Source organism: Bos taurus, chromosome 2, assembly GCF_002263795.3.
Source record: "Bos taurus isolate L1 Dominette 01449 registration number 42190680 breed Hereford chromosome 2, ARS-UCD2.0, whole genome shotgun sequence".
NCBI lineage: Eukaryota > Metazoa > Chordata > Mammalia > Artiodactyla > Bovidae > Bos > Bos taurus.
Genome location: NC_037329.1, coordinates 30,912,026 through 30,925,833, shown reverse-complemented (window position 1 = coordinate 30,925,833; position 13,808 = coordinate 30,912,026). Strand labels below are relative to the sequence as shown.

The 13,808-nt window shown below is 34.9% G+C and overlaps 1 protein-coding gene across 2 annotated transcripts in view; it reads left to right on the top strand.

The window, feature by feature from the left end:
• Positions 1-13,808, top strand: part of SCN2A (sodium voltage-gated channel alpha subunit 2) — a 138,821-nt gene that overhangs the window by 93,610 nt on the left and 31,403 nt on the right. For both annotated transcript variants that reach the window (NM_001144109.3, XM_010802012.4), the window contains exons 15-17: positions 1,236-1,409; positions 3,342-3,698; positions 9,017-9,496. In NM_001144109.3, the coding sequence (NP_001137581.1) occupies positions 1,236-1,409; positions 3,342-3,698; positions 9,017-9,496 (1,011 nt within the window). The remainder of the gene's footprint in view (positions 1-1,235; positions 1,410-3,341; positions 3,699-9,016; positions 9,497-13,808) is intronic.

Below are 13,808 nucleotides of genomic sequence, written 5' to 3'. Positions count from 1 at the left end.
CTTGATAAATGAATATATAGACAGGTTCTATATAGATAGTAAATGATATATTCTGAAGGATGATACACAATATTTTTAGACTCTGAAGTAACCATTATTGTTCTGTTATAACCAGATAGGTCTTAACCGATAAAGTTACAATATATATGCTGACCTCTTGTTTTGTACCAGGCATTGTGCTAAATGGTTTACATAAAATCCCTCTTTCTAGGTACCCACAAAGTCAGTCCTCAGGTAGATACTATGAATGTCTGCATTTTACAGTGAGGGGATCTATACCCATGAGAAATTGACAGAGCAATGAAAGCTCTAAATACTGTAACAGAGACTCTAAAAGATATTTCAGAGACTGTTTTAGGCTGTGCCCCAAAATCACAGAACTTTAGGAAAGGACAATAATGGTACCTAGTCCAAATTTTTTCACATATGTAGGAATCACCTCAACATTATCTATAAAAAAGTGAGCAAGGGATAAAATAAGCTTTATGGAGATGAGTATTAGGAAACAGCTCAAATGAGCTTAAGCAAAAATAAGCAAAATAAATTTAAAAAAATAATTCATTACTTCAAGTAACTAAAGTCCATTTGGGCATAGCTCCAGGTTTTAATCTGTCTAGATTCAAATTCCCAATCAATGTCATTGGGAATTAGCTTCTTGCCAGACTTTTCCCAGTATGTTTCTTTCATCTCTGGCTGGATATTCTTTTGAGGGTAGTGTTCTACCAACTTCTATCCTACTGACACCGCTCATTGAGCAGAAGGAGTATGCCTCTTAACCAGTATTTCTAACACAACAAGCCCAAGTATTGAATACCATCAGCCTGGTTGGAGTTACAGAACCATTTCTAAGCCAGTCAATCTGGTTCTAGGGTTAGAATGCCCTAATAGGTAATCATTTGGTGAGTTTTTGGAAAGCTAGGGAGATCAGAGGAAAAGTCAGGGTGTTGACTGCAATGAGTAACCTGAACCTTTCACTTAAGAATATAAAAGTGAGAATATTAGTTTTACTGTCTGTCTTAATTCTTATATTCTTCATCACTTGATAAACCTTGACTATAGTAAAAAATTAAATATCAACTTGAATACAAACCATTTGAGGATACTAATTTCCTGGGTCTAAATCAATTTTTAAAACTCAAAACTAAATTGTGATTTGTTGGGATTAAATTAAATTGCTTAATAGTTATTTATGCTTTCAAGAGTCATCACTCATGTAATAAACATTTCTCACTTAGGTCTTCACTGGGATCTTCACAGCAGAAATGTTTCTCAAGATAATTGCCATGGATCCATATTATTACTTTCAAGAAGGCTGGAATATTTTTGATGGTTTAATTGTGAGCCTTAGTTTAATGGAACTTGGTTTGGCAAATGTGGAAGGACTGTCAGTTCTCCGATCATTTCGACTGGTAAATTAACTGAGAGTAACCACAATATTTTTATAAATAATTTAAGTAGTAGTCACTCTTTTCTTGTAAAAATTGAAAGATTTCCCATAGCTTTAATTTTGTTTGAATATATTTCTAACAAAGCAGATGGTAGTTTCTTCTTCATTACAGTTTTAATGCACAGATTAAGTTTAATTCAAATGAACAGCCAATAATTCTCTCCTTAGTAATTGAATGTCAAGGCTAATGGGAAGAGAGAAAATGGAGGTCATACATAATCCTAAATCAAATTAAACAACACAATACATACCTCTCAGGTATATGGGGTTTGCTTAAACATAATAAGGGGCTTGACTGGGGCTTTGGATGGGCTCCAGTTTCTACCAGAGGCTAAGAGATTATGGAGTTGCCCACTTTGCCCCCATACAAGACTCGGGACTGGGTAGAGTGCACAGAGAAGACGACAGAGCTTCTATTCATCTGTGCCTTTAGCCAGGCAGGAAGTCACCAAATCCACTCTCTAAGAAAAGTTGCCTGTATAATATTTTAATTTTAAGGAAAGGCTTTTTCATTTGTTCTTTATATTTAATAAGTTTAGGCCTCTTTTTAAATTAAAAGACAAAATATCACTTGACCCATTTCCATTTAAAATTTGATATGTTTTATTGTGCTGTATATTTGAGTTGGCTCCAACATTTTGTGATTTATTTTCAAACAACAGACATTGTATTTGGTGGTAAAGATAGATTCCTATAGGCAACCTACCTAAATGGTGATTAGTTTCAAGAATTTGTGATCAAGTCTGTTTAGAAATTTCCTTATTATTTTCATTTTTTTTTCAATTTTTATTTTTATTTTTTTAAATTTTATTTTTAAACTTACTATTTTCAAATATGTTAAGATCCTTAGAGCTGTGATTTCCTTTCCTAGTCTTTAGCTGTGGATCTAATTTGAAGCTAGAAGGATTAAAAAAAAAAAAATTAGGAGTGATTATATAACAAGTGAAAATGGGCAACTACTTTTTAAAAGCTTAGTAGGTCTTTATGATAATGTGATGCAGTTTAGGAAGGTATTAAGCATAATATCACTATTGTCTTGCTTAGTATATCAGGCTGTTTTGCATTAATTATTCTCTGGGAATAAATTAAAATTTTTGGTTCTTATCTTTGCTCCTTTGGGTCACTAAGTTGCCATTAAATAATGCACTACTCTTAGCCTGACATTTACTGAAGCATCAGAAATAAAATGCTGATGCTGTTTAATGGTAAATGGTACTCTAGAGGCTTCTATGAGCTAATATAACCAATGTGTCAGGCATAGTGGTGGCAAGCCATTTATGCACTATAATGAGTTGTTTAATTAAATCACTGAAGACATAAAGGTTGACAAAATACAGCTTTTTATTCAAGTCCAAGTATTTCTTATTTGAATATAATAAATCTCCTTTAAAATATAGCCTAATATTACAATACGCTAAAGGTCAAAGCAGTCTAAGATTTAAAGAAATTAGTTGGTTTTTCCCTTGTATCTTACCTAATTTAAGTGTTAATGTTGTTTACACTTGTGCATTTCAGCATGATATTTCAAGTACACTGAAAAATATATCCATTTTGGGCTTTTAAATAATGAGAGCCTCTATTAGAGCCTCTACTTCTCTGAAGCAGTTTCTGCTAATGAATCACCATTAATTTTAGGTATTTCAGCTCCTTACAGAAAAACAAAAAGAATAGTATAAATGCTTATGTAAGATTATGGAATTTAAATACCAATTAAAAAAGAACTGTATTCTTATTTTATTTACAATATATACTATTTCAAAATGAAGAATATAGACAATAGTTTGGCACACAAATAACCCATCACCTAAAACTGAGACACTGTAGATTTTCCCTATAAACAAATATACAGATTCTTCCAAATGCAGAGCAGTAATGACCTTGTTTCTGTTTTCAGCTTAGAGTTTTCAAGTTGGCAAAATCCTGGCCCACCCTGAATATGCTAATTAAAATCATCGGCAATTCTGTAGGGGCTCTGGGTAACCTCACCCTGGTGTTGGCCATCATCGTCTTCATTTTTGCCGTGGTCGGCATGCAGCTCTTTGGTAAGAGCTACAAAGAATGTGTCTGCAAGATTTCCAATGATTGTGAACTCCCTCGCTGGCACATGCATGACTTCTTCCACTCCTTCCTGATTGTGTTCCGGGTGCTGTGTGGAGAGTGGATAGAGACCATGTGGGACTGCATGGAGGTCGCCGGTCAAACCATGTGCCTTACTGTCTTCATGATGGTCATGGTCATTGGAAACCTGGTGGTATGTGGTAAAACATTTTTCTCATTTTCAGTAAAAGATAATGTAACCATCAGGAATGTTTTGTATATTTTTTTAAATCAAGTGTCAATTCTTCATGATGGCAGGAGTCAGTTATAGATCAGACTATAGAAATCTACATGAACTCTTTTTAATATCTGCTTACATTATTTAAAATTTTTCCCTTTATATTGAACTGTAATTGACATGTAACACAAGCTCTTAAAATATCTTTTGAACCAAAGTTGTTCTTCATCTCTGTACCTCTTACTGTTCCATGGAGAGGGCCATTTTTGGCTTTTATCTTTCCGTTCTTATGCTAAAGCATGGCAGTGCTATTAGACAGTCATTCATTTTATTTATAAATACTAACAATATTGTCACTTGAAAATGTTTCACATTTGGGATCTCTGCAAGTTGGAGTTAAAAAAAAATAGTGATCATCTCAGTCCATTAAAAGCACATCAGTATTTGTTGCATAGAAATGACAGTATGAACAAGTAACACTGACTCAAGAATCATTTGTTATCATTTCTGTGTAAAATGAACTATGCCCAACACACCTCTACTGAGTCCTGGAGGCCTGGGAACGATGGTAGGATGATAAATATGGCATAGTGATAGGACATTTACTCAAACAGGAATAAAAAGAGTAAGTGAAAAAAATGTGCAAGCAAAGTGTTGTATGTAAAGTTCACAAGATGGAAATGTTGCTTTGCGATGGCAAGGATCATCACAGAAGGCTTTGTCAAAGAGTTCAGACCTGAAAATATCTTTAATTGAGATCTGAGAAGAAAGTAGACCATCCCAAGCCAGGAAATAGTGGACCCAGTGGTTGGGGAAGAAAGGACAATAGATTTATTTGAGAGGGATCAGACTCTCACATGTTAAATTTATTATACTAAGTTGCTTGATCAGGCCCCAACTCAATGGAATAGAACAAGGACTATCATAACCAATATTTTAAAGTCTGCAATTTATAGACTTCATTTTCTTTCATATTAAAAGTAACCTCCAGTCCCCCAGTCAGTTCACTTCAGTGGCTCAGTCGTGTCCAACTGTTTGCACCTCCATGGACTACAGCACGCCAGGCTTCCCTGTCCATCATCAACTCCCAGAGCTTACTCAAACTCATGTCCATTGAGTCGGTGATGCCATCCAACCATCTCATCCTTTGTCATCCCCTTCTCCTCCTGCCTTCAGTCTTTCCCAGCATCAGGATCTTTTCAAATGAGTCAATTCTTCGCATCAGGTGGCCAAATTACTGGAGTTTCAGCTTCAGTATCAGTCCTTCCAATAAATATTCAGGTCTGATTTCCTTTAGAGTGGACTGACTGGCTCAGTCCCCCAGAGGAAGAGAAAAGGGAAAGGGAAAAAAACAAAGAATTATTAATTTTTTCTATTTTTTGCAATATTTCAGTCTTCTCAGTATCCTGTTTTTAATTCTGACCTGTTCTTAAAATAACAAGAAACATGAATAGTGTACAATCCAGAAATGTGAACAGTGTATTGTATTATATTGTATTATAACAATACACATTTATTAATTATCTCATAATTTCTGTAGGTCAGAAATTTGGGAACCAGTTATCTGGTTCTGGCTCTGGGTTAGTTAAAAGATTTCTATCAAGATGTTGATGGGAGACAGTTATCTTGACTAAGATTGAAGAATTGACTTCTAATAAGGCTCACTCTCATGGCTGTTGCTGAGAGGTCCCAGTTCAGCCTTACTGGATGTTGGTAGAAGCCTTCAGTTTCTCTCCACATGGATCTTGCCTTGGAGTTGATTATCTTCATGACATGGCAGTTGGCTTTTTCTTCCAGATCACAAGACAAAAAGCAAAGGGCAAGGAGAAAGCTCTTTTTATGTTCTAATCTTGAAGTCACATTCTGTCACTTCTGCAATATTCTATTGACTAGTCATTAAAAAGAGCTCACATTTAAGAAAAAGGGATTAGACTTTAACTTTTGAAGGGATGAGTATCAAATAATTTTAAAACCACTACAATTCCAGATATAACTTGCTTGATTTCAGAAGATGCAGGAATGCATGGAACAGGAAGAAACAATCACAGGGCTACATAAAAGAAAAACAGAGAAAATGTCGTTGGTTTGTATTTAGATTTGGTTTGATTTCACTTATATATCTGGCATACATTGGAAGAAGAGAATAGAAGGCAGAGAACAGAATCCAACAACAATGAGTGAGAAGACTGGATGCAAGCAATGAAAATTCATAGTGGGGTAGCAGAAAGTGTTTGAGGCCAGACTGTGTAGAGTTTAATTTATGAAAAGACTGATTATGCATTACCGAATTGAATATTTTTTCCTGTAGACAGTTGAACGCTACAGATGTCTTTTTATCAGGAAAGTGGCAATGAGCAGGTGGAATTTGGGTAGAATTTATGGAGCCAGAAAACATAGTGAATTTAAAGAAACTCAACATACCACATATGATCTTTAGTTTACTGAAATAGGACACATTTCTCTAACTGTACAAAGGATTTCAAGTTGAGAAGAGAATTTCAGGAAGTATTCATACCTATGGATGTCATTTGTGTTAATTTGGATTGCTACATATACATAAAATGGTATAACAGATAAAATAATAATTTCCATCTATTGGCATATATTTAAATTCTGTACTTTTTTTAAAAAATTGAAGAATCTCCTTATTTACTATAAGTTAAAAAGTATCCCTCCTTTTGTGATATCTTGTATATTTTTTCTAGAGTAACTAAGGTGGTAAAAATATCTGTCATGTTTATCACTATTAAGGAAATATGTTCATATCACATTTCCTTAAATAAGGTTGACTGAACCCAGTGCACTGCTTCTTACAATTCTTCCTTCTCATCCTCACCAAAAAGGTTAATGTCCCCCAAACATAACCTCCTGTAAGCACAAATAAACTGCCATGTAATGCTCGACCACAAGAGGTGTAAGTAATCACTGCCTAGTCCACAGACAAGACAGAGGTAGGGCTATAGATTGCTTTTCCCAGGCTATCATCTTGGTTTGCTAACACTATGGCCAGAAATCCTCTTACAGGTTTAAGACAGGTGCTGCAGAAAAAGAATACATTTTTTTTAAGATTATCACATCTAGAAGTAGCAACCTCTATCTCTAAGTGGGGCATTAGCACACAAGATGGAGAAGGCGATGGCACCCCACTCCAGTACTCTTGCCTGGAAAATCCCATGGATGGAGGAGCCTGGTGGGCTGCAGTCCATGGGGTCGCTAAGAGTTGGACACGACTGAGCGACTTCACTTTCACTTTTCACTTTCATGCATTGCAGAAGGAAATGGCAACCCACTCCAGTGTTCTTGCCTGGAGAATCCCAGGGATGGGGGAGCCTGGTGGGCTGCCGTCTATGGGGTCGCACAGAATGGGACACGACTGAAATGACTTAGCAGCACACAAAAGGGATGTGAAAATGAGTTTTTCTCACCAATTAAAAATCAGGCTAGAAAAAGTACTGATACTGACAATATGTTTCAACCTTGAATCCCAAATAGAAATCATTATTCCAAGAGAATAATCTGGAGTCTGTCCATGACCATGTGTGAAACAGGATCCCAGGCTTCAGTTCCTGAGTAAGCTTGTTGAACTGTATTTCTTTAAATTGCCTTTGGTCACACCCACCACCTTGGTCAGCTGTTACACTGATCAATACCCTTTGGTAATAAAGGAGGTCTAGAAAAAGAGATTAGATTGAAAACAAAAAAAGGTAAATTGAAAGATAGTATAACAGAGAGTAGGTTGGATCATAGTAACAGTGATATAACAACTAAACTTTCTCAAGTGTTTACCATGTGCCAGTAGCTTTGTGAGGGCCACATGGATCCCTTAACTGAATCCTTACAACAATCTTGTAAGCTTAGCACTGAGAAAATAAACTTGATTCTTACCCAATGCTTTAATTCTAATGTGAAAAGGGAATGGACTTATCATAAGATATAACAGTAAAAGACATAATAGATACCTGCTCCAAAGCTTTGAGAGTTGGATCTCACTCTGGGAAGGTTGACTAATATTTGTCAAGAAAAAGTTCCTAATAGAAAAAGTTCATTAATGAACCTTAATCAAATCTAGAAAAAATTATGGTACCAAAATTCAGTTTGATTAGGGATAAAACCCAAAATGTAGCATTTAACTTTTTCTCTTTCATCTATTTTTATCCAAAAAATACATTCAAAGCAAATCACCATAAAATATAACTTCATTGGTAAATTCCAGATGTGAAGCATCAGTCTTAGTACGAGTACTAGCAACCATGGTGTAGCAACTGAAAGATGTCAGTATAGACTCACAGAATTATGTGCAGTCCTTGTTGGATCTTATAGGTTTTTGCCTTTCTTAACACCATTGGTTAGACTGACTCATAACTGGTTAAACAAAGGAACTCTGAGGCTCATTAGCCTATTAGAAAGATAGGAATACAGCAAGAATGCAGCATCCTTTTCGTTGGCGTTCTACTGAAAACCTTTCCTAGAATTCCTCTTCTGTATTATTTACTTTTTGTCTTTGGACCCCTTCAGGGCCATATCCTTTTCAGTCATTGTTCTGTCTGTTTGAATGATCAAGGACTCATATACTTGGTCTTGTGTCCATGAGAGTGTTCTATTTCTTAGTAAATTACCTCTTTTTGAGTGTACATAGCAGATTTATGGTCACTAATCTTTTTGCTAACCCATATCAGTGGGTCCTATTTTTGGAGACTCAAGTTGTTAATCAGTGGTCTGTAACCATTTCCTAATACTATTTGCAACTACTATATAAATCTAGTGGCCATGATTTTCTGAACCAAAAACTGAGATTTTTGATCTAGTGGTAGGTATATATATTTTTTCTAAATTGATGTTATCTAAAGTGCAAGAATACATACAAACATAAAAATAAAATAATATTTAAATGTAGTGGAATCATCTTTGGTTCAGGAATAAAAGTATAATAAATTATCAGTGTCCTGGAAAACCCAGGTTACATGGGGAAAATACTTAACATCCCAAACAAAACTTTTCTTTCCCTTTTTCATTGTATAGTTATATAGATAGCAAAAATTTTTCATTTGGAAATGAACTTAATATAGAAGTTTTACATAGCAGTGGTTTTAGTAATTTTGCAATGACTAAAATGTAAATAGTGTTAATGTAGTATTATTGGCTGGGTATTTTTTTTTCCAGGATAGTTTATCATAAATTAGAAAGAATATCTATTAGCAAAAAGTGAGGTGTAAGAACAACTTTGGAAAATTTGTAGTTCGGAGCAATAGAAACAATGGAATGTTTTGATCACCAGCTTTCCTATTGTGTTTTAGGTTCTGAACCTCTTCCTAGCCTTACTCTTGAGTTCATTCAGTTCTGACAATCTTGCCGCCACTGATGATGATAATGAAATGAATAATCTCCAGATTGCTGTGGGAAGGATGCAAAAAGGAATCGATTTTGTTAAAAGAAAAATACGTGAATTTATTCAGAAAGCCTTTGTTAGAAAGCAGAAAGCTTTAGATGAAATTAAACCTCTGGAAGATCTAAATAACAAAAAAGACAGCTGTATTTCCAACCATACCACGATAGAAATAGGCAAAGACCTCAATTATCTCAAAGATGGCAATGGAACTACCAGTGGCATCGGCAGCAGTGTAGAAAAGTATGTCGTGGATGAAAGTGATTACATGTCCTTCATAAACAACCCCAGCCTCACTGTGACTGTACCAATTGCTGTCGGAGAGTCTGACTTTGAAAATTTAAATACTGAAGAATTCAGCAGCGAGTCAGATATGGAAGAAAGCAAAGAGGTAGGAATTTCTACATAAGAAGATATTTTGGTATGATGTTTGCTTTAAACCATCCAGACTTTTAAAAATTATTTTCTTTCTATAAGAAAATAGGAAATACCTATTCATACAATTTCTGTGGCAAAATTGGTGATAGATTAATTGACAATATAAAAGTATATAGCTAAACAAAATATAGTTAACTCATTCTTTCAAGTAGTCACCATTTGGAGTTGCTGATAATATTAATATTCAGGTTAATATGAATTTTTTAAAAGATTTTAAATAATTTTTGATTTGTGAACAATGCCTCAGTTTATCCACTTTCTTCCTTATAATTTTCCCACAATGGTATTTTATTGCATATACTAGAAAAATGCTTGGTGACGGGCAGTTCCAATCCTCATTTTGTTACATTCTTTGCTCTTATGGAATAACAAAAAATGTGATTGTATTTAGTTTTCACAGGCATATATTTAATGGAGATATCATTGGGATCTTGGCTTGATATTTACGTGTAGTTTCATGTTTCCTGAAGTAAACAGTGTTTTGAAGGAAGTGAAGGTAGTGATGACGAATCAGGTTGAAAATATTTTTAACCCCACTGAGCACAGTGCATGCTGTCTAAATGTAAAATTCTAAAATTTCCAACTACAGTAAGACTCTTGGTAATTTAAAGAATTCTTTGATTTACTAGAAGAGTATAAATACCAGGGTATATTCTTGGTTCATTTATAGATTACTAAGCACAGAGTTGGGAATAAAGAGAAGGAATTTAAACCCTTAATGTTTACACAAAAATGAAGCCAGAATTCCCAGCAATTAACACTTGCATGAAGAAATAAAAATAACAACCAAAAACAAAGATTCATTCTTTGTTGTTTGAATTGATTGGCAGGAAACAGAAAGACCTCTATTATTATTCTCATCCTAAGAATGATGATTTGGGAGAGTTGGAGACACTGAAGGATGTAATTTAAGTAGTGAAACAGTGTCACAAAAATTAGGGATCAGTTAATAAAATTAAAAGAGCAAAAATATATTTCTAAGAAAGGAACCTTAGATTTTTAAATCAGTTTTACTGTATTTATCATATATAATTATGGAAAAGATGCTATTTCTGTTTGTTCTTTTTTGTAAGATAGTATTGCTAATTCAGTGATTAGGTGGAAGTTGGTATTAAACATTAACTTCAGAGAAAGTTTAAATATAGTTATGAAAAGTAACATTTAGGTAGCAAGACCATAGGTACTAGTTTCACAAAATAACAATGAGATTCAAGGGGGGAATTTTAAAAACCTTATAGCCTGGAGCAAATAATTGCTGAAATTAGTTGAACTCAAATGTACACTAATAAGCTGAATAATATCTTAATATCTAGTTAATTAAATTTTGGATAAGTGTGTTTGGGCTATGCTGAAGTGGTGGGGCCTAATTTCTTGTATTGTAAGTTTCTAGAAACTAAGGGTTAGTCACTCAGTGTCTGACTCTTTGTGACCCCATGGACTTGCCTGCCAGGCTCCTCTGTCCATGAAATTCTCCAGGCAAGAATATGGTAGTAGGTAGCCATTCCCTTCTCCAGGGGATCTTCCCCACCCAGGGGTGCAACCCAGGTCTCCTGCATTGCCTGCAGATTCTTTACCATCTGAGCCATGAGGGAAGCCCAGACACTAAAGTCAGCATTTAGAAAATAGAATTGGGTCATTAAATTTTAATATGTAGTCCCCTCTCATCATTTTACCTAATAGTAAATATCTCCTTTAGAGTAAGGGAGGTCAATTTTTATTTTTATGTATGTTTAATTTAGCTCAGCTGGCAAAGAATCCGCCTGCAGTGCAGGAGACCCCAGTTCAATTCCTGGGTCTGGAAGATCCCCTGGAGAAGGGAGAGGCTACCCACTCCAGTGTTCTTGGGCTTCCCTGGTGGTTCAGACGATAAAGAATCCACCTGCTGTGTGGGAGACCTGGATTCAATCCCTGGGTTGGGAAGATCCCCTGGAGGAGGGCATGGTATTCTTCTTGTCTGAAGAATCCCCATGGACAGAGGAGCCTGGAGGGCTATAGTCCATGGGGCCACAGAGTTGGATATGACTGAGCAACTAGGCACAGCACAGCACATGTTTAATTTATGGTGTTAACTAAAAATTAATTATGAAGAATCAAATGTTGACGTCACCAGTCCATTTAAACCTTTGGCTAAGTTTGAGTATCTTTTGAGGTAGGATAACTTGACATTCACTATTCTTAATTTTCAGAAATTTTAAAACCTCAAACTTCTCCAAAAGAGCATGTATTTTGCCTCATCTCAAACCGTTGTGTTTCACATTAGAGAAATATCTAGTAAGGTGGGGCTTATAGTAGGAAAAATCAAAACTCTCTTCTCATTTTCTCTTGTAAACATTAGACTTTTTCATGTGTTTTCCATTTGAGTTAGGTATTCCAAAATAACACACGTGAAGTCACTACTTTGGAATTGGAGGCAGAGAGCTGATCTGCCAGTTGAAAGTAGAATTATTTTGTTGTTTTAGCTGTGGAGTCTTTTCAGTACTTGTGTAGAGATTGCTACTTGTGTTTTAAAATTTAATATTTGGTAAAATTTTCATTTATGGCTTTATGTAAGACTTCTTAAATATAAACTCATAAACAAATAAAGGATTAGAGCAATAGCCTAGGAAGGGCCTATGTTCAAGTTACGATCTTCTGGCATTTGGTAACTCTACACTAGAAACAAAAGAGAACTGAAATAAGTATCCAAGAATTACAAGTATTCCCACCTGAGATATCTTTTTAGGGTTCTGCCTTCAAGTTACTTTTGTCCAGTCATTTTCTTAATTAGTAGGGTTGGATTTTGGTATTAAGTATCACATGTGAAGTATTAACAAATGGAATAAGATATTCATACTAAATGATATTCTTTCTAACTGATTTGAAATATTAAAGGAAAAAATGGAGCACCTTTTAATTTTTGGAATGCCTATAATGAATCCCTTCTTATAAGGCAGACTAACCAAGTGGACACAGAGGTTATTTAGGTGTTTGAACTAAATCCTCTTCTATTTTATCTTTGCCAAATTTGTGTGATTCTTTGACAGCTTTCTGTAGATTCTCTAGAGTATATCATTTTAAATTCGTATGGTAATTGTATGCTTTAACTCAAGTTACTTTGACCGTATGTAATGTCATTCCTTTCATACTTTTGATTTCCAATGCTTGATTTCTTTTATAGAGTTTTAATAATTTAAGCCATGCTTGAATGATTATTTTTCAAAGTAAAATTTATTAGTGCGATATAGTGACCTTCACTGCTTACCGTTCTTACTTCTCACAGGGGTAAAAGCAAGCTGGAGCCATCAAGAATGCAGCTCTGGTGTTTTTTAACCAGCCAGAGACTCCTGCCACCACTTTTACCCAGGTTACCTAAGCAAATTGTACATATTTAAATATGATTAGTTTCTAAATGAATTTTGACTGGCCTGCATGTTACTCAGCTACATTCCTTGCCCATCCATTGGCAGTAAAATAAAAACATGCACAGCTGCTCTTATGCTGAGTCATAAAGCATGGTCAGGCAAGTCTGGCAACCCTAACTTTTTAAAAACTGAGGTAGCTGCTAATTTTCTTACATAGATTTTTATAGAAATTACATTCAGTGAAAAATAAAAGTGCATGCGTTTATAGATTATTTAATTCCGTTTAACATTACAGAGTTTTGAACATGCTGAGGGTCTAAAGGAGAAATATAAGGTACTCTTTGAAAAGCTCTTGCAGGACGCTTTCACTCCTCTGCCCTTTTCTTAAGTAAATGAAGCCCTTATGAGTGTACTTTGTTGGTAATTTGTTGTTCAGTGTCATATTAAATTTTTCTGAAGGGTAATCTGCAAGTTAGAGCAATCCCTTATTCATGTGCAAACTTTCTAAAGGATGTTTTAATGTGATAATAATGTAAATGGAATGTTATGGTTTTGCTGCCAGCAGCACTGGTACAATTTTTATCTGCTTCATTTCAGAGAAAATGGTATCGCTCTATTTAGCACTTGACCAAGAGTATTTTGCCTTTAGAATACAATTCTCCTGGAGAATCTGTTGATATTTACCCCTAAAACTCCTGAGAATGAAAGAAAAGGAAATGAATTTCTTTTGTACACCAAAAAGGAAAGATAGGAAGGAAAGAAGGAAGGAAGAAAAAGAAACAAACAGAAATGTTATAGATGGTATATTCACTCTGAAAAAAGATCTGAAATCTACTTTCTTCATTGTATTGCTCCTCTATACTTTGTGTTTTTGTCTGTCTTTTATTTCATCTAGAACTTCTGGGAAACTTTCTCTTAAAGCAT